Source organism: Phyllobates terribilis, unplaced genomic scaffold (assembly GCF_046119375.1).
Source record: "Phyllobates terribilis strain yellow unplaced genomic scaffold, ASM4611937v1 Scaffold_1__5_contigs__length_1240528914, whole genome shotgun sequence".
Lineage (NCBI taxonomy): Eukaryota > Metazoa > Chordata > Amphibia > Anura > Dendrobatidae > Phyllobates > Phyllobates terribilis.
The window spans coordinates 582,175,369-582,197,344 of NW_027362761.1; the positions used below are offsets into that span (position 1 = coordinate 582,175,369).

The window sequence follows — 21,976 nt, forward strand, 5'->3', positions numbered from 1 at the left end:
TGTACAGCTGAAAATAAATTATTTTATTATCACAAGTTGCCTGGGTTCGTTCTTTTCAGTATCAATCAGTGGCTTCTCCTGACATCCTGACCCCGATGATCCGTTCACAGTGGTGGGGGCAGACACAAGTTCTGAAACAGGAACAATTTTCAGCCATAGATTTAAAGTGTAACTATCGTTTCAGCAGAACTTGCAGCAGAATGTCTCTCTGCCTCTAGCTCCTCCCTAGAATGCCTGTCTCTCTGCCTCTAGCTCCTCCCTAGAATGCCTGTCTCTGCCGCTAGCTCCTCCCTAGAATGCCTGTCTCTGCCGCTAGCTCCTCCCTAGAATGCCTGTCTCTGCCGCTAGCTCCTCCCTAGAATGCCTGTCTCTGCCACTAGCTCCGCCCTAGAATGCCTGTCTCTGCCACTAGCTCCGCCCTAGAATGCCTGTCTCTGCCGCTAGCTCCGCCCTAGAATGCCTGTCTCTGCCGCTAGCTCCGCCCTAGAATGCCTGTCTCTGCCGCTAGCTCCGCCCTAGAATGCCTGTCTCTGCCGCTAGCTCCGCCCTAGAATGCCTGTCTCTAGCTCCGCCCTAGAATGCCTGTCTCTAGCTCCGCCCTAGAATGCCTGTCTCTAGCTCCGCCCTAGAATGCCTGTCTCTAGCTCCGCCCTAGAATGCCTGTCTCTAGCTCCGCCCTAGAATGCCTGTCTCTGCCGCTAGCTCCGCCCTAGAATGCCTGTCTCTGCCGCTAGCTCCGCCCTAGAATGCCTGTCTCTAGCTCCGCCCTAGAATGCCTGTCTCTAGCTCTGCCCTAGAATGCCTGTCTCTGCCTCTAGCTCCTCCCTAGAATGCCTGTCTCTAGCTCTAGCTCCTCCCTAGTATGCATGTGTTCCTCTAGCTCCGCCCTAGAATGCCTGTCTCTGCCTCTAGCTCCGCCCTAGAATGCCTGTCTCTGCCTCTAGCTCCGCCCTAGAATGCCTGTCTCTGCCTCTAGCTCCGCCCTAGAATGCCTGTCTCTGCCTCTAGCTCCGCCCTAGAATGTCTGTCTCTGCCTCTAGCTCCTCCCTGTTCCATAGAACCTTATGAACACCAACTGTCATCTCTTATCTCCGTAATGAGAAAATCTGTCTTCAGGAGGAGAAAGAAGATTTCTCTGATAAGTTTCTTAGTTTCATGCTGGTTATTGATTTATGAAACAAAAAGTAAAATGACAGTTACCCTTTAAGTACATTTATATGGTAACGTGAATTGTGTCATTCAAAAACATGACTCCTCTCCTCGTATTTTACTTTGACAAAAGTATAAAAAAAAAAGAAACAAAAAAAAGTTATGGCTCTTGGAAGAAAAGGGAAAATAGGAAAACTGGCTCAGATGGGAAGGAGTTTAGGTGTTCTGTATTTACTGGTTCTATGTAAATGTTTCCATGGTAACAGACAACAAAAATTCTTGTGTAGTCTGATCTTGCAACCAGCTTTTTAATATTTAATAGTATGTTCGTACAGTTGTTTTTATGTGGATCTGCTTCATATTTTAAATATAGTAGTGTTCAAAATAATAGCAGTCCAATATGATTGACCAGATTAATCACTGTTTTTGGTATAAATTATATCACCACATGTCAAACAATTTACCAGTTGGTGCAGTAGATTGTAAGAAAACCACCAGACTCCGCATTCATAATCTGCAGGTTTCTGAGTCTGTGTATGTGAATAATTAATTGTATGGGGGGAGTGTTCAATATAATAGCAATGTGGAGGTCAATTAGTGAGGTCAATCATTCTGTGAGGAAACGGGTGTGAATCTGGTGGCCCTTATTTAAGGGTGAAGCCAGCACATGTTGTACATGCATTTCTCCTTGAAAGCCTGAGAAATATGGGTCGTTCAAGACTTGTTCAGAAGAACAGCGTACTTTGATTACAAAGTTGATTGGAGAGAGTAAAACTTATAAAGAAGTGTAGACAATGATCGGCTGTTCAGCTAAAATGATCTCCAATGCTTTAAAATGGAAAGCAAAACCAGAGACGTGGAAGGAAACAGAAGACTACCATTCGAATGGATGGAAGAATAGCCAGAATGGCAAAGGCTCAGCCAATGATCAGCTCCAGGATGATCAAAGACAGTCTCAAGATACCTGTGAGGACTGTGACAGTGAGAAGACGCCTGTGTGAAGCTAATCTCTTACCAAGAAGTCCCCGAAAAGCCCCACGGTTAAAAAAAAAGACATGTACTGAAGCGAGTACAATTTGCCAAAGAAGACATCAACTGGCCTAAAGAGAAGTGCAGAAACATTTTGTGGACCGATGAAAGTAAAATTGTTCTTTTTGGGTCGAAGGGCCACAGACAGTTCATCAGACGACCCCCAAACTCTGCATTTAAGCCACAGTAAACTCTGAAGACAGTGAAGCATGGTGGAAGCATCATGATATGGGCATGTTTCTCTTACTATGTTTCCGGACCTATTTACCGCATACCAGGGATCATGGACCAGTTTGCAGATATTAAAATACTTGAAGAGGTCATGTTGCCTTACGCTGAAGAGGATCTGCCCTTGAAACGGGTGTTTCAACAAGACAACGACCCTAAACACACCAGTAAACGAGCAAAATCTTGGTTCCAGTCCAACGAAATTGAGGCTATGGAGTGGCCAGCCCAATCCTCAGACCTTAATCCGATAGAACACTTGTGGGGTGACATCAAAAATGTCGTTTCTGAGGCAAAGCCAACAAATGCCAAAAATTTGTGGGATGTAATCAAAGCCTCCTGGGCTGGAATAACAGATGACAGGTGGCTGAAGTTGGTTGACTCTATGCAATATAGATGTGAAGCAGTTCTAAAAAACTGTGGGTAACAACTAAATATTAGGTTAGCGATTCACAGGAATGGAAAGACAAATGCAGACCCTGCTATTTTTTAGAATAGCCCAATGTTCATTTTTTGTTATTTTCTGTAAAGTAGTTAAAAGTTTTATATACATTTCTCTTCATGTTTTGAATTAGAAAACAGTGTGCAATGTTCCCAATGCTGGAAATAACAACTAGTATCAAGATTCTGTGCTGAACTCATGTTTTTGAACACACTGCTATTATTTTGAACACTGTGTGTGTGTGTGTGTGAATATATATATTACAGACCAAAAGTTTGGACACACCTTCTCATTTAAAGATTTTTCTGTATTTTCATGACTATGAAAATTGTACATTCACACTGAAGGCATCAAAACTATGAATTAACACATGTGGAATTATATACTTAACAAAAAAGTGTGAAACAACTGAAAATATGTCTTATATTCTAGGTTCTTCAAAGTAGCCACCTTTTGCTTTGATGACTGCTTTGCACACTCTTGGCATTCTCTTGATGAGCTTCCAGACAAAAAGTGCTGGACAAAAGTATACAAAAAAAAGTTTAGTTCTCTTTAATCTTTACTGTATAGTCCAACAGCCCCAGGGCTCACCGGCTCTACATAAACGAGGAGTAATTCCCGTCACCTTCCGTCTGCATTGCGGGAAGCCAAATGTGTCTCTACTGCGAGGCACAGAAGTCTGCACAGCATTTATTAGCATTGGTACATAATGACAGAATAATTATCTAACATGGCAGACGATCCGCTTGTGCTGTGATGGCCGAATATATTTTAGTGTTTAACTCCAATAAAAAAAAAATTGTCCTATTTATTTTTTTTTCTTTCAGTAAATATTTTAAAGTTTCATTGTCTATAGTCTCATCTGCCCGCTGTGTCCAGGTATTTATTTATTGCAGCTTCTAAGACCGACACCGCAAAATCCGCATCTTCCTTTGTGATGCACATTGGAGGTTTGATCCGGAATGTCTGCAGAAAAAACGTAAAAAAATAATAATTAAATATATAATTATACACTGCTCAAAAAAATAAAGGGAACACCGAAATAACCCATCCTAGATACCACTGAATGAATGAAATCTTCTCATTGAATACTTTGTTCTGTACAAAGTTGAATGCGCTGACAACAAAATCACACAAAAATCATCAATGGAAATCACATTTATTAACCAATGGAGGCCTGGATTTGGAGTCACCCCCAAAATTAAAGTGGAAAAACACACTACAGGCTGATCCAACTTTGATGTAATGTCCTTAAAACAAGTCAAAATGAGGCTCAGTATTGTGTGTGGCCTCCACGTGCCTGTATGACCTCCCTACAACGCCTGGGCATGCTCCTGATGAGGCTGAGTATTGTGTGTGGCCTCCACGTGCCTGTATGACCTCCCTACAACGCCTGGGCATGCTCCTGATGAGGCTGAGTATTGTGTGTGGCCTCCACGTGCCTTTATGACCTCCCTACAACGCCTGGGCATGCTCCTGATGAGGCTGAGTATTGTGTGTGGCCTCCACGTGCCTGTATGACCTCCCTACAACGCCTGGGCATGCTCCTGATGAGGCTGAGTATTGTGTGTGGCCTCCACGTGCCTGTATGACCTCCCTACAACGCCTGGGCATGCTCCTGATGAGGTTGAGTATTGTGTGTGGCCTCCACGTGCCTGTATGACCTCCCTATAACGCCTGGGCATGCTCCTGATGAGGTTGAGTATTGTGTGTGGCCTCCACGTGCCTGTGTGACCTCCCTACAATGCCTGGGCATGCTCCTGATGAGGTTGAGTATTGTGTGTGGCCTCCACGTGCCTGTGTGACCTCCCTACAACGCCTGGGCATGCTCCTGATGAGGTTGCGGATGGTCTCCTGTGGGATCTCTTCCCAGACCTGGACTAAAGCATCCGCCAACTCCTGGACAGTCTGTGGTGCAACGTGACGTTGGTGGTTGGAGCGAGACATGATGTCCCAGATGTGCTCAATCGGATTCAGGTCTGGGGAACGGGCGGGCCAGTCCATAGCTTCAATGCCTTCATCTTGTGGGAACTGCTGACACACTCCAGCCACATGAGGTCTGGCATTGTCCTGCATTAGGAGGAACCCAGGGCCAACCGCACCAGCATATGGTCTCACAAGGGGTCTGAGGATCTCATCTTGGTACCTAATGGCAGTCAGGCTACCTCTGGTGAGCACATGGAGGGCTGTGCGGCCCTCCAAAGAAATGCCACCCCACACCATTACTGACCCACTGCCAAACCGGTCATGCTGAAGGATGTTGCAGGCAGCAGATCGCTCTCCACGGCGTCTCCTGGCTCTGTCACGTCTGTCACATCTGCTCAGTGTGAACCTGCTTTCATCTGTGAAGAGCACAGGGCGCCAGTGGCGACTTTGCCAATCCTGGTGTTCTGTGGCAAATGCCAAGCGTCCTGCACGGTGTTGGGCTGTGAGCACAACCCCCATCTGTGGACGTCGGGCCCTCATACCACCCTCATGGAGTCGGTTTCTAACCGTCTGTGCAGACACCTGCACATTTGTGGCCTGCTGGAGGTCATTTTACAGGGCTCTGGTAGTGCTCCTCCAGCTCCTCCTTGCACAAAGGCGGAGGTAGCGGTCCTGCTGTTGGGTTGTTGCCCTCCTACGGCTCCCTCCACGTCTCCGGGTGTACTGGCCTGTCTCCTGGTAGCGCCTCCAGCCTCTGACAGACACAGCAAACCTTCTTGCCACACCTCGCATTGATGTGCCATCCTGGATGAGCTGCACTACCTGAGCAACTTCTGTGGGTTGTAGAGTCCGTCTCATGCTACCACGAGTGTGAAAGCACAACCAACATTCAAAAGTGACCAAAACATCAGCCAGACAGCACTGGTACTGAGATGTGGTCTGTGGTCACCACCTGCAGAACCACTCCTTTATTGAGGGTGTCTTGATAATTGCCAATAATTTCCATCTATTGTCTATTCCATTTGCACAACAGCATGTGAAATTGATTGTCAATCAGTGTTTCTTCCTAAGTGGACAGTTTGATTTCACAGAAGTTTGATTTACTTGGAGTTATATTCTGTTGTTTAAGTGTTCCCTTTATTTTTTGAGCAGTGTATATAGCTGTACAGTAGATAACACAGGATCCACCATTCACAATAAGTGATGTCACAGCTCACCTCCTCCTCCTGTACAATGACTGATAAATCCTCTATATACAGTAGATAACACAGGGTCCACCATTCACAATAGGTGATGTCACAGCTCACCTCCTCCTCCTCCTGTACAATGACTGATAAATCCTCTATATACAGTAGATAACACAGGGTCCACCATTCACAATAGGTGATGTCACAGCTCACCTCCTCCTCCTCCTGTACAATGACTGATAACACCCCTATATACAGTAGATAGCACAGGATCCACCATTCACAATAGGTGATGTCACAGCTCACCTCCTCCTTTAATAAGGGTGAGGGGGCGCATCAAGGTGGAGAATGAAGGCAGAGATTTGTGTCCCTCTCCACTCCTAAGGGAGTGATGGAAGCACCGGGGTCGGGGTGAGACCCCCTTATTGGATGGGTAGTTCTTCTCATGAGACGCAGTTAGAGGGGTAACTTACGTTGTTGTACAATCCTCCTTTTCCGCACAACACCCCGAGGTGGCGGCAGTGCTCCCAGATAACGTTCAGCTCCTCTGCGGGGAGCGGCCTCCGGGTTTTCTGGAGAAGTAAAAATTAAAAAATAATATTAATAAACTGTTAACGGGAATTGCCTGGTTTAATAGAAGGGAGTCCACATTCTAAACCATCATCTATTGGCCTGAAAATATGTCTCCCAAAGTTCCTCTTCCCCCTTTAAAAATTTAGCCCTTTGATGTCAACTGTGTAATGCTTCATTTCACCTGTGGGGGCACTGCAGGAAAAATTAAACACTTGTTCACTCATTGATCACAGATGATCACTGCAGATCTTAGCAGCCTATTATTGGAAAATGCTATAAAAAAATAATCGCCCAAAGTGGAGGCCCCCTGTAATTTTAAATAGTACCACTATAGGGTGAAAGGAATGGAAAAAATCACCCATTTCGAGCTGTGACTGACAGTGTGACCTTCTGTACAGCTTTCCATGATCTTGTACATCACAGATCTTACCTTATCCGTCACCATCTCCACCCCGATCATTAACCCTTTCCCGCGAACGTCTCCAACTATTTCAAACTTATCCCGAAGTTTGGAAAGTTCCAGCAACAGATAGGTTCCCACCGTCTTACAGTTGTCCTGTAAACCGTCCTCTTCAATCACCTACGGAGATGAGGAAGGGAACATCTTAAAAGCTCGAAGATCACTCTAGTCAGTGACACAAACACGCCCCATATCAGTCCTTCATAGATATCAACAACACCCCTAGTGGTCATTGTAAGGACGTGCATGACATAAAAACTACAACACTAGGGATGATTTTCTTAATATAGTCGTGGCCATAAGTTTTGAGATTTACAAAAATTTTGGTTTGCTTCTGACTTTGTTGGGTGCCCTGAAGTCTTCTTCACAGCAATTGAACCTCTCTCTTTAAAGTTCTTGATGATCTGATAAATGGTTGATTTAGGGGCAATCTTACAAGCAGCAATGTCCTTGCCTGTAAAGCCCTTTTGATGCAAAGCAATGGTGACTGCACGTGTTTCCTTGGAGGTAACAGAGGAAGACGATGATTTCCAGCACCAGCCTTCTTTTAAAGTAACCGCTCTGCTCTTATCACTTCTTCACAGCAATTGAACCTCTCTTTAAAGTTCTAGATGATCCGATAAATGGTTGATTTAGGGGCAATCTTACAAGCAGCAATGTCCTTGCCTGTAAAGTCATTTTGATGCAAAGCAACGGTGACTGCACGTGTTTCCTTTGAGGTAACAGAAGAAGACAATGATTTCAAGCACCAGCCGTCTTTTAAAGCAACCGCTCTGCTTTTATAATGCAATCAGCCTGACAGAGTGATATCAGCTGCCTTGTCCTCGTTAATACTTTCTCTAGAGCTAAGGAGAAAATCACTGACATTATGAAAGTAGGTCATTTTTTGGCATGGAAATGAGGTTTTCGCGATTAAGTTAAGTTCTTTGGCGAGGAATGACTCCTCTGTAAATGCCCAAATTTTCCCAAAGAGACCAATTGGTTGTATAAGGAAGACACTGCTTCCTGCCTGGTGCTGTAGTAGAAATTGTGCTGACGTGATCTGTGAGATCTGACTACATGGGGTTTGTAGTCTGTTACCGGGCAGATAACGGAGCGCTGTGCCAAGCTGGTCTCCCATAAGAATGAATGGAGTGGATATGGGCATGATCAACCACCATCTGATGAAGAGCCCTGGTTCTCGAGAAGGGTGGGGTTTTCAGTGGTCTGACCCCCATGAATAGGGGATAACTACCAAACTTGAGAATACCCCTTTAACAAGGGTCTCCCTGGTCTTTCATCGCTATATGCTTATGATACCCGCTTAATATCTACATTTTAATAAAATAGTAACCCTTATAGGACTTTAAAATAAAAAATAATGTTATAGGACATAAAAAGTGAAAAACATAAAATATTAAAAAAATATCTAAAGTAAAAAAAAAAATAAAAAAATTTCGGATAAATATAACAAACAAAAATATGGTGTAATAACATCGAAAATCCCTGAAAGAAAGCAGCGGGATCAAGAGGGATTGTGAGAAGCGCACAGTAATGGGGATACACTTTATTCTTACATCGAGGACTGCAGAGCCCACCGCGCACGCCAGCGGATTCCCCCCGAAAGTGTTGAAATGCAGTGAACGAGTCAAGGAGGCGGCGATCTCTAAAATAAAGTCACAGCAGAACAGCGAGACATTAATATAGATGACTCCATGACGCTTTTTATTGATTTTTTTTTTTTTTTAGGAGGGCAGCAACCAAAAAACCCTCAATATTTGGCAATTCTATTTATTCTTTTGCTTTCTGGAATAAATCATTTTATACTTTCATGGGTGAAACAATAACAAATATGTTTATTATTCTTCATTTTCTAAATTTCTTTATTATTTTTTTAATTAGGAAAAGGGGAGTGGTTGAAACTTTTATATTTTTTTTATTCTCTTAATTATCATCCTTATTAAATAGTTATTTATGAAATAATTATTTTTGTTAATTTTCGCTTCATTTTTTACAGATTTTTTTGTTAATTTTTGCTTCTTTTTTTCAGATTTTTTCTTTTTTTGCTAATTTTTGCTTTATTTTTTACTGAATTGTTTTTTTTGTCTTTTTGTTAATTTTTGCTTTATTTTTTACAGATTTTTTTTGTTAATTTTTGCTTAATTTTTTACAGGTTTTTTTGTTAATTTTGCTTCATTTTAACTGATTTTTTTTTTGTTAATCTTTACTTTATTTTTCCTGAATTTTTTTGTTTGTTAATTTTTGCTTCATTTTTTACAGATTTTTTTTGTTAATTTTTGCTTCATTTTTTACAGATTTTTTTTGTTAATTTTTGTTTCATTTTAACTGATTTTTTTTTTGTTAATCTTTACTTTATTTTTCCTGAATTTTTTTGTTTGTTAATTTTTTACTGAATTGTTTTTTTCATTTTGTCTTTTTGTTAATTTTTGCTTTATTTTTTGAGCCTGCGCTAGTTTGATCGCTTCTACTATATACTACAATATCACATTATTTAGTAAAATTACTGCTCTCCTATGAAGCTCAGCTCCTAATAGCAGTAGGTGCTGGCTGTACAACACAGCAGGCACTTGCAAGCCCTTAACTCCTGGGACCGCTCCTTACACCCGCACTTGACGGGTCACATACTGTACTTGTACATCACATGCCGGGAAGGGGTTCAGGAAACATTTTTAGAATTCTGCATATTATTTTGGCACTATGTGACGGTATTATGTGAGCCAAATTGTGAGAAAAACTCTCCAAAAAGTTATCTTTTGGCCCCCTAGCCACCAATAGAGGGCACCTATGATGTAATCTGTCACTTACCTTCTGTTGTCACAACGGCGGCCATCGGAAATCCATTACCAATTCCCTTTGCCATGGTCACAATATCTGGTATGACGTCATGACTCTGAAATCCCCAATAATGGCTTCCAGTTCTTCCAAAACCAGTTTGGACCTAAAGACAAAACAGGAGAAACCAAGACGCACGCTCTGTATTATTTAGCAGCGTATGGCAGTATTATTTGTATATTAATTATTATGGGAGAAATATTGATATTCTGTATATTATTTAGGCCCTGTATGGTTTATATTATGCGGCTTTTATTATATTGACACTATAGGGCGGTCTTATACAGCTTTTATTATATTGGCAGTATAGGGCGGTCTTATACAGCTTTTATTATCTTGTCACTATAGGGCGGTCTTATACAGTTTTTATTATATTGGCACTATAGGGCGGTCTTAAACAGTTTTTATTATCTTGGCACTATAGTGCGGTCTTATACAGTTTTTATTATCCTGACAGTATAGGGCGGTCTTATACAGTTTTTATTATCCTGGCAGTATAGGGTGGTCTTATACAGTTTTTATTACATTGACACTATAGCGTGGTCTTATACAGTTTTTATTATCTTGGCACTATAGGGCGGTCTTATACAGCTTTTATTATATTGGCACTATAGGGCGGTCTTATACAGCTTTTATTATCTTGTCACTATAGTGCGGTCTTAAACAGTTTTTATTATCTTGGCACTATAGTGCGGTCTTATACAGTTTTTACTATCCTGACAGTATAGGGTGGTCTTATACAGTTTTTATTACATTGACACTATAGGGCGGTCTTATACAGTTTTTATTATCCTGACAGAATAGGGTGGTCTTATACAGTTTTTATTACATTGACACTATAGGGCGGTCTTATACAGTTTTTATTATCCTGGCAGTATAGGGCGGTCTTATACAGCTTTTATTATATTGGCAGTATAGGGCGGTCTTATACAGCTTTTATTATTTTGGCACCATAGGGTGGTCTTATACAGTTTTTATTACATTGACACTATAGGGCGGTCTTATACAGTTTTTATTACATTGACACTATAGGGCGGTCTTATACAGTTTTTATTATATTGGCAGTATAGGGCGGTCTTATACAGTTTTTATTACATTGGCAGTATAGGGTGGTCTTATACAGCTTTTATTATATTGGCAGTATAGGGCGGTCTTATACAGTTTTTATTACATTGACACTATAGGGCGGTCTTATACAGTTTTTATTACATTGACACTATAGGGCGGTCTTATACAGTTTTTATTACATTGACACTATAGGGCGGTCTTATACAGTTTTTATTATATTGGCACTATAGGGCGGTCTTATACAGTTTTTACTATCCTGACAGTATAGGGTGGTCTTATACAGTTTTTATTACATTGACACTATAGGGCGGTCTTATACAGTTTTTATTATCCTGACAGAATAGGGTGGTCTTATACAGTTTTTATTACATTGACACTATAGGGCGGTCTTATACAGTTTTTATTATCCTGGCAGTATAGGGCGGTCTTATACAGCTTTTATTATATTGGCAGCATAGGGCGGTCTTATACAGCTTTTATTATTTTGGCACCATAGGGTGGTCTTATACAGTTTTTATTACATTGACACTATAGGGCGGTCTTATACAGTTTTTATTACATTGACACTATAGGGCGGTCTTATACAGTTTTTATTATATTGGCAGTATAGGGCGGTCTTATACAGTTTTTATTACATTGGCAGTATAGGGTGGTCTTATACAGCTTTTATTATATTGGCAGTATAGGGCGGTCTTATACAGTTTTTATTACATTGACACTATAGGGCGGTCTTATACAGTTTTTATTACATTGACACTATAGGGCGGTCTTATACAGTTTTTATTACATTGACACTATAGGGCGGTCTTATACAGTTTTTATTATATTGGCACTATAGGGCGGTCTTATACAGCTTTTATTATATTGGCAGTATAGGGCGGTCTTATACTGTTTTTATTACATTGACACTATAGGGCGGTCTTATACAGTTTTTATTATATTGGCACTATAGGGCGGTCTTATACAGATTTTATTATATTGGCAGTATAGGGCGGTCTTATACAGTTTTTATTACATTGACACTATAGGGCAGTCTTATACAGTTTTTATTACATTGACACTATAGGGCGGTCTTATACAGTTTTGATTATATTGGCACTATAGGGCGGTCTTATACAGCTTTTATTATATTGGCAGTATAGGGCGGTCTTATACAGTTTTTATTACATTGACACTATAGGGCAGTCTTATACAGTTTTTATTATCCTGGCAGTATAGGGCGGTCTGATACAGCTTTTATTATATTGGCACTATAGGGCGGTCTTATACAGGTTTTATTATCCTGGCAGTATAGGGCGGTCTTATACAGCTTTTATTATATTGGCACTATAGGGTGGTCTTATACAGTTTTTATTATATTGGCACTATAGGGCGGTCTTATACAGTTTTTATTATATTGGCACTATAGGGCGGTCTTATACAGCTTTTATTATATTGGCAGTAGAGGGCGGTCTTATACAGCTTTTATTATATTGGCACTATAGGGCGGTCTTATACAGTTTTTATTACATTGACACTATAGGGCGGTCTTATACAGTTTTTATTATCCTGGCAGTATAGGGCGGTCTTATACAGCTTTTATTATATTGGCACTATAGGGCGGTCTTATACAGTTTTTATTATCTTGGCACTATAGGGTGGTCTTATACAGTTTTTATTATCCTGGCAGTATAGGGCGGTCTTATACAGCTTTTATTATATTGGCACTATAGGGCGGTCTTATACAGCTTTTATTATATTGGCACTATAGGGCGGTCTAATACAGTTTTTATTATCTTGGCACTATAGTGCGGTCTTATACAGCTTTTATTATATTGGCACTATAGGGCGATCTTATCCAGTTTTTATTATCTTGGCACTATAGGGCGGTCTTATACAGCTTTTATTATATTGGCACTATAGGGCGGTCTTACATAGCTTTTATTATATTGGCAGTATAGGGCGGTCTTATACAGCTTTTATTATCTTGGCACTATAGGGCGGTCTTATACAGCTTTTATTATATTGGCACTATAGGGCAGTCTTATACAGGTTTTATTATCCTGGCAGTATAGGGCGGTCTTATACAGCTTTTATTATATTGGCACTATAGGGTGGTCTTATACAGCTTTTATTATATTGGCACTATAGGGTGGTCTTATACAGTTTTTATTATATTGGCACTATAGGGCGGTCTTATACAGCTTTTATTATATTGGCAGTATAGGGCGGTCTTATACAGTTTTTATTACATTGACACTATAGGGCGGTCTTATACAGTTTTTATTACATTGACACTATAGGGCAGTCTTATACAGTTTTTATTATCCTGGCAGTATAGGGCGGTCTGATACAGCTTTTATTATATTGGCACTATAGGGCGGTCTTATACAGGTTTTATTATCCTGGCAGTATAGGGCGGTCTTATACAGCTTTTATTATATTGGCACTATAGGGTGGTCTTATACAGTTTTTATTATATTGGCACTATAGGGCGGTCTTATACAGTTTTTATTATATTGGCACTATAGGGCGGTCTTATACAGCTTTTATTATATTGGCAGTATAGGGCGGTCTTATACAGTTTTTATTACATTGACACTATAGGGCAGTCTTATACAGTTTTTATTATCCTGGCAGTATAGGGCGGTCTTATACAGCTTTTATTATATTGGCACTATAGGGCGGTCTTATACAGTTTTTATTATCTTGGCACTATAGGGTGGTCTTATACAGTTTTTATTATCCTGGCAGTATAGGGCGGTCTTATACAGCTTTTATTATATTGGCACTATAGGGCGGTCTTATACAGCTTTTATTATATTGGCACTATAGGGCGGTCTAATACAGTTTTTATTATCTTGGCACTATAGTGCGGTCTTATACAGCTTTTATTATATTGGCACTGTAGGGCGATCTTATCCAGTTTTTATTATCTTGGCACTATAGGGCGGTCTTATACAGCTTTTATTATATTGGCACTATAGGGCGGTCTTATATAGCTTTTATTATATTGGCAGTATAGGGCGGTCTTATACAGCTTTTATTATCTTGGCACTATAGGGCGGTCTTATACAGCTTTTATTATATTGGCACTATAGGGCGGTCTTATATAGCTTTTATTATATTGGCAGTATAGGGCGGTCTTATACAGTTTTTATTACATTGACACTATAGGGCGGTCTTATACAGTTTTAATTATCGTGACACTATAGGGCGGTCTTATACAGTTTTTATTATCCTGGCAGTATAGGGCGGTCTTATACAGCTTTTATTATATTGGCACTATAGGGTGGTCTTATACAGTTTTTATTACATTGACACTATAGGGCGGTCTTATACAGTTTTTATTATCGTGGCACTATAGGGTGGTCTTATACAGTTTTTATTATCCTGGCAGTATAGGGCGGTCTTATACAGCTTTTATTATATTGGCACTATAGGGTGGTCTTATACAGTTTTTATTATATTGGCACTATAGGGTGGTCTTATACAGCTTTTATTATATTGGCACTATAGGGCGGTCTTATACAGTTTTTATTATCTTGGCACTATAGGGCGGTCTTATACAGTTTTTATTATCGTGGCACTATAGGGTGGTCTTATACAGTTTTTATTATCCTGGCAGTATAGGGCGGTCTTATACAGCTTTTATTATATTGGCACTATAGGGCGGTCTTATACAGCTTTTACTATATTGGCACTATAGGGCGGTCTAATACAGTTTTTATTATCTTGGCACTATAGTGCGGTCTTATACAGTTTTTATTATCTTGGCACTATAGTGCGGTCTTATACAGTTTTTATTATCCTGGCAGTATAGGGCGGTCTTATACAGCTTTTATTATATTGGCACTATAGGGCGATCTTATACAGTTTTTATTATCTTGGCACTATACTGCGGTCTTATACAGTTTTTATTATCCTGGCAGTATTGGACGGTCTTATACTGCTTTTATTATATTGGCACTATAGTGCGGTCTTATACAGTTTTTATTATCTTGGCACTATAGTGCGGTCTTATACAGTTTTTATTATCCTGGCAGTATAGGGCGGTCTTATACAGCTTTTATTATATTGGCACTATAGTGCGATCTTATACAGCTTTTATTATATTGGCACTATAGGGCGGTCTTATACAGTTTTAATTATCGTGACACTATAGGGCGGTCTTATACAGTTTTTATTATCCTGGCAGTATAGGGCGGTCTTTTACAGCTTTTATTGTATTGACACTATAGGGTGGTCTTATACAGTTTTTATTACATTGACACTATAGGGCGGTCTTATACAGTTTTTATTATCGTGGCACTATAGGGTGGTCTTATACAGTTTTTATTATCCTGGCAGTATAGGGCGGTCTTATACAGCTTTTATTATATTGGCACTATAGGGCGGTCTTATACAGCTTTTACTATATTGGCACTATAGGGCGGTCTAATACAGTTTTTATTATCTTGGCACTATAGTGCGGTCTTATACAGTTTTTATTATCTTGGCACTATAGTGCGGTCTTATACAGTTTTTATTATCCTGGCAGTATAGGGCGGTCTTATACAGCTTTTATTATATTGGCACTATAGGGCGATCTTATACAGTTTTTATTATCTTGGCACTATAGTGCGGTCTTATACAGTTTTTATTATCCTGGCAGTATTGGACGGTCTTATACTGCTTTTATTATATTGGCACTATAGGGCGGTCTTATACAGTTTTTATTATCTTGGCACTATAGTGCGGTCTTATACAGTTTTTATTATCTTGGCACTATAGTGCGGTCTTATACAGTTTTTATTATACTGGCAGGAAAGGGCGGTCTTATACAGCTTTTATTATATTGGCACTATAGGGCGGTCTTATACAGTTTTTATCTTGGCACTATAGTGCGGTCTTATACAGTTTTTATTATCTTGGCACTATAGGGCGGCCTTATACAGTTTTTATTATATTGACACTATAGGGCGGTCTTATACAGTTTTTATTATCTTGGCAATACAGGGCGGTGTTGTACAATTTTTATTATATTGGCACTGTAGGACGGTCATACAGTTTTTATTATCTTGGCACTATAGGGAGGTTTTATACAGCTTTTATTATATTGGCACTATATGTCGGTCTTATACAGTTTTTATTATATTGGCACTATAGGGCGGTCTTATACAGCTTTTATTATATTGGCAGTATAGGGCGGTCTTATGCAGTTTTTATTATATTGGCACTGTAGGGCTGTTTATACAGTTTTTATCATATTGGCACTATAGGGCGGTCTTATACAGTTTTTATTACATTGTCACTATAGGGCGGTCTTATACAACTTTTATTACCTTGGCACTATATGGCGGTCTTATTTGGGCTGAAATAATTAGAAATACAGTGTAAAACTCTGATCTGATTTTCCATAAAACCAGATGGAAGATACAGAGCGCATTGACCCTGTGTGCTCCATGCACTGTATTATGCATTCTTTTTGTAAACCTCTGTACATATGATGGAACGCGGCCACAATCTATTTTTTCCTGTTGGATTTCACCCTCCGTCCAATAGAATAGAGCTGTGACCTGTGACTACAGTTGAGGTGACAGCACCTACTGGGGGTCTAAGGTAATCTAAGACACGCCTACCGCCTCCTCATTGGTTCAGGCAGCTGCTCTTTCTCTCCTATCTGCAGCTCGTTCTCTTCTGATTGGCTGCTGTTAATAAGCAGGAGCCCTGCGCAGACTCCGCACAGAGAGCTAGAGACTTACCTCATCCGCTATACATAGCCCTCCTTGTTCTCGGACAAGCTCGTAAGCCTCCTTTAAAAATCCTTTGGGATACTGAACGGCTCCTCCGACCCCCTGGAAGAAAAATAAATAATAATACTGCAAGAAACAGAAACAATATGAAATCTTCACCCCATATCTTATTAGAGGAATCCTCTTTTTTTCTCTCATCCTGGACTGATTTATTCTCAAAATTATCAATTCACAGATATTTTTCAGTGAAGGCAGACTTTCCTACTACTGTGATAGGAGATGCAGTTGGTGCTCATCAGATTCTATGCAGAGGGGGAGGAGCTACAATCAGACACAGACATTCCACTGCAAGTTCTGAAGTGACAGTTACATTTTAAATCTTTGGTTTAAAAAAAATTAACTGTCGTTAAAAAAGAACTTGCAGCAGAATCTGCGTCGCCTCCAGCTGCTCCCTCTCCATAGATTTTTATAAGCACCAACTGTCACCTGCCTCCTATCTCAGTAATGAGAAAGTCTATATTCACTGAAAACAGATTTCTACCCATGAATTTTTGAGAATTTTGAGAATGAAAGATCAGTCCAGGAGGAGAAAGAAGCAGATTTCTCTAATAAGATATGTTACAAAGTTTCTTATTTTCATGTGTATTTTTTGATTTATGAAATAAAAATTAAAAAGGACTATGGAAATGTATTTTGTTTCTGCCTCTTGATTTGTCATCTCCAACTTTAATGAAAAATGTTACTGCTTTCCTGCACATTGCAGGCTGCAGAATGAGTTAACTGAGAATCTGTCAGTGAGCTTGTTTTGACTGGCGTATTTAACTCTTGTATTTGTCTTTTTTTTTAGCTCCTCTCAGTTGATTTATGATGACATCAAAGTTCAAGTCTACTTTGATGTGGTCTTTGGTGATAAATCAGCTAAGAGGAGCTTAGAAAATAAATAACATATTCTGTATCCGCCAGAGACCACATGAAAGTTGAGCTGAGCTTTAATGGCTTTGTGGTAGATACAGATTGAGTTAACTCAGGGTCCGACAGTGAGCTTGTTCTGATGGAAATTTATAACTCTTTTATCTGTCTTTTTCTGAGTTTCTCTCCGTTGATTTATGACCACATCAAAGTTCAACTCAACTTTGATGTGATCTGTTGTCATGAATCAGCTGGAAGAAGCTCATACCAGACAGATAAGAGTTACAAATTCCCATCAGAACAAGCTCACTGTCGGATTCTCAGTTAACTCATCCTGTATCTCCCACAAAGCCATTAAAGCTCAGCTCAACTTTCATGTGGTCTCTGGCGGATACAGAATATGTCTTTTTATGTTCTCCTCTCAGCTGATTTATGATCACAGACCACATCCAAGTTGACTGATACAAGACTTACAAACTCCGGTCAAAGCAAGCTCACTGACGAATCCTCAGTTAACTCATTCTGCAGCCTACAATGTGCAGGAAAGCAAAGAGATTGTAAATGTCAAAAGATGCAACATTTTAAATGAAATTCAACTGCAAAAATGTTTTTTAGTCTGAAATTCAAGTATTTACTTAAAACAAAATTGTCCGGAAGGCGTCCACATAACTTTTAGAGAGGTCATGCGGGGTTAGAAAAAAATGGCTGATTACGTCCTGTCTCAAAGTTGCGCTTTTTTATCGAAGCGCAGTCCCATTCGCTTCAATGGAGCCTCATGAACTGCAATACCAGACACAACCTCTGGACAGGGATGGCGTTGTTTCTGGAAGAAAGCAGCCATGATTTTCTACTACTGGGGAAGAACTTTTAATTGTACACTCCCCAGGTGACTGGACCTTTCTAACATTTTTATTTCCACCACCTTAATATTTGTGGCATTTTTTTACCATGATGGGCTCGGCTATAAATGCGGCTATCCTCCTGGCGGTGCTGGTTTCCAGGGTGTCCTTTAACTGTTCGATATATCTGTCTTTAGCTTCACAGGAGTCTGTAGGACAGAGAAGGCGTCACATCGATCAGTGGAACAGCGACACCTAGTGTCCACATTTTCGTGTAATTTTCCACAAGTTTTGATAACTTTTGTAAACTTTTTTTTTATACATATATATGTCAGGCTCTTATTCCATTGTGATATATCAGAAGATGTTGTCGTGGGGGGGTACTGTGGACTGAGACGCCCCGCTGATCGCAAGAATGAAGGGACTGCGGAGCTTTATTGTGAGTGTTGTGCCTTTTGGCTTCACTTAACCCTTCAAATTAATCACTTCTTGACATCTGCTAAACATGTCGGGTTCACACCAGGTGTATGGAGCTTCCTTAGGTGCTCCAAACATGGTGGATTAAGGCTGAGTTATACAGCAATCAGAGTTAGCTCTGATTGCCGCTGTTTAACCCCTCGACTGCTGCTGTCAATCACTGACCGCGGCATTTAAAGATGACCTGATACCTGTTAAAAAAGTGTCCAGTTTATGCTCTTATTTTATTCCTGATGCTCCTCCTGAGTTTTCTGGGTTTTTAGTGCTAATTTTTATGTTTTTTTATCAAGGGATGTGACTCTCGGGATCCTCGGGGGCGGGTCTTTAGGCTACTCTGAGTACCGCCCCCTTGGTAAAGACCATAAAAAAATAGCACAAAATAAAATGTCCCATATCTCTGGAACCATATGGCAGATTTAAAAAAAAAAATGGAATACTCAGGAAAGGTGAGGGAATAAAATAAGAGAAAAAAGGGGCAACTTTTGACCGGGTGACAGTTTTCTTTTTTAAAGTTGCGAGACTTCCCGGGGCAACCTGAAGCTTCATAGAAGAATGTACTTTTCAGCTATATTTTACGATATTACAATATGTGCAACAAACAGGTTCTACTATGAGAACGAAGATAAAATAAATAAAAAAAAAAAAAAAAAAATATTTGAAATATAAAAAAAAAATCCATAAAAATTTAAACCAGACCCCCTCCCCTACACACTTTTTCCCATTAAAAAAATAAAGAAATAAAAAAAGAATAAAAAAAACAAAAAGAAACAAACATTTTTGATATCGCAAAAGTCCGATCTATCGAAATATAAAATGATTTGATCCAAATGGTAAAAGCCATAATAAAAAAAAGAAAGAAATTGAAACGTCAGAAATCACAGTTTTATCATAAACAAAAAACAATAAAAAGTGAACAAATCTTCATATCTATCCAATAATAATGTCAGCTCGCAACGCAAAAAGACAAAAAAAAAAAACTTTAGAAAACTCCAGCAATGGAAAAGTAAAAAAAAAGTTACTGGTCTAAGAAAATGGTGACACAAACCTATATTTTACGCTATATAAAACCCCCCCAAAAAACAATGGTGGATTAGTGTTTTTTTTCCCCCCCTATTTAATCTCATTTGGAATTTTTCCAGTTATCCAGAACATTATATGGTGGAATGAACAGTGTCATTGAAAAATATAACTCGACCCACAACACCTCACAAGGCTATGCGGACGGAAAAAAATAAAAAAAGTTATGACTCTTGGAAGGAGAAAAAATAAAAGAGCAAAAATTAAAGTTGGCCGTGTTGGGAAGGGGTTAATGTAAGTGAGAAAACATTGGTTCCGGCAATGATAACATATCAGAAGATACTTGAAAGGTCTTTTTTGGACCTTTTTTGGTAGGAGGGCCCATTAAAAATAAGCCGATCAGAAAGTACTAGTAGCAATCATCCGTGCCCTGTCCACAAGTGTTCAAGGTTGATATAGCGCCACCACAGGAAAAATTAGGTATTACATGATGGTCATTAAAATCAATGAGCTGCCTATACAACGTATTAGCATCCAGGTCGTCCACCTCTTTGGTCTGTGGTTTTTATTTCTCATCATCGGTTCCTACCTGGAGAACAGGAGCAGGTCCGTGTGGTCTGAACTGGAGAATCTCGGCAATGACTTCCACCCCATATGCCTCGAAAAACATCAGGACACATCGTCTACAAAGGAGACATTACAGAGATGATACAGTATATATAAAAAGAAAAAAAATTCCCCTCCTTAAAGAGATCCATCCCATATTTACCAAGTACTCCGCAGTGCCAGGTGAAGATGTACCTAAGTTCACCAAGCGATTTGGTTATTTTCTCTGTCTTCTGTACTATTGCCGTACTTTGTTCATGTTCTTAAAGAGGACCTGCCACCTAGTCAAAAGTGACCAGTTTTGCTCTTATCTTATCCCCATCGTTCCCCTGAGTATTCTGATATTTGTGTTTACTAAATCCGCCATACGGTTCCAGAAATATGTAGCTTTCTATGGCTCACAGGGTCCTCGGGGGCGGGTCTCACAGGGTCATCGGGGGCGTGTCTTTAGGATGCTCTGCATAATTACCATATGAGCCACGCCCCCTTAGTAAAAATGATGAATATTACCACTAAATAAAAAGGCCAATATCTCTGGAACCGTATGACGGATTTTAAAAATACTAAAATCGGAAAACTCAGGAGAGCGGTGGGAATAAAATAAGAATGAAAACTGGTTAATTTTTAACCTAGTGATTTATCCTCTTTAAAAGGGGTTGTCCCAAAATAGACATTTATTACCTATCCATGGGACAAGCTGGAGATTTTCTTGTTACAATTTTTGGTGACGTTTTGATAACTTTCTTCTTTCATTGTTTTATTTTATTAGTATTTTTTTTTAGTTGAGTTTACCATGTGGGAAAAGGTTAGTTTTATAGGGTGGTGCTGTATTATAATGCAGTAAGAACAATTTTATATGTAGTCTTTTCCTATTTATATATATATAGATGCATATGTATATTTGTATGTGTATATATACAGTTATATGAAAAAGTTTGGGCACCCCTATTAATCTTAAGCTTATTGTTTTATAAAAATTGGTGTTTTTTCAACAGCTATTTCAGTTTGATCTATGTAATAACTGTTGGACACAGTAATGTTTCTGCCTTGAAATGAGGTTTATTGTACTAACAGAAAATGTGCAATCTGCATTCAAACAAAATTTGACAGGTGCATAAGTATGGGCACCTCACCAGAAAAGTGACATTAATATTTAGTAGATCCTCCTTTTGCAAAAATAACAGCCTCTAGTCGCTTCCTGTAGCTTTTAATGAGCTCCTGGATCCTGGATGAAGGTATTTTTGACCATTCCTCTTTACAAAACAATTCCAGTTCAGTTAAGTTTGATGGTCGCCGAGCATGGACAGCCCTCTTCAAATGATCCCACAGATGTTCAATGATATTCAGGTCTGGGGACTGGGATGGCCATTCCAGAACATTGTAATTGTTCCTCTGCATGAATGCCTGAGTAGATTTGGAGCGGTGGTTTGGATCATTGTCTTGCTGAAAGATCCATCCCCTGCGTAACTTCAACTTTATCACTGATTCTTGAACATTATTGTCAAGAATCTGCTGATACTGAG

At 39.6% G+C, this 21,976-nt stretch overlaps 1 protein-coding gene across 1 annotated transcript in view; it reads right to left on the reverse strand.

Annotated features, from left to right (window-relative positions):
- Positions 1–3,163: 3,163 nt before the first annotated feature.
- The window catches only part of AGXT2 (alanine--glyoxylate aminotransferase 2), a 41,282-nt gene continuing 22,469 nt past the window's right edge, over positions 3,164–21,976 (reverse strand). Inside the window, exons 7-14 of the mRNA XM_073655105.1 lie at positions 20,437–20,530; positions 18,462–18,562; positions 16,615–16,707; positions 9,797–9,929; positions 8,548–8,636; positions 6,962–7,111; positions 6,432–6,530; positions 3,164–3,811 (exon numbers count right to left, since the gene is read on the reverse strand). Coding sequence (XP_073511206.1) covers positions 3,704–3,811; positions 6,432–6,530; positions 6,962–7,111; positions 8,548–8,636; positions 9,797–9,929; positions 16,615–16,707; positions 18,462–18,562; positions 20,437–20,530 — 867 coding nt within the window. The 3' untranslated portion in view covers positions 3,164–3,703. The remainder of the gene's footprint in view (positions 3,812–6,431; positions 6,531–6,961; positions 7,112–8,547; positions 8,637–9,796; positions 9,930–16,614; positions 16,708–18,461; positions 18,563–20,436; positions 20,531–21,976) is intronic.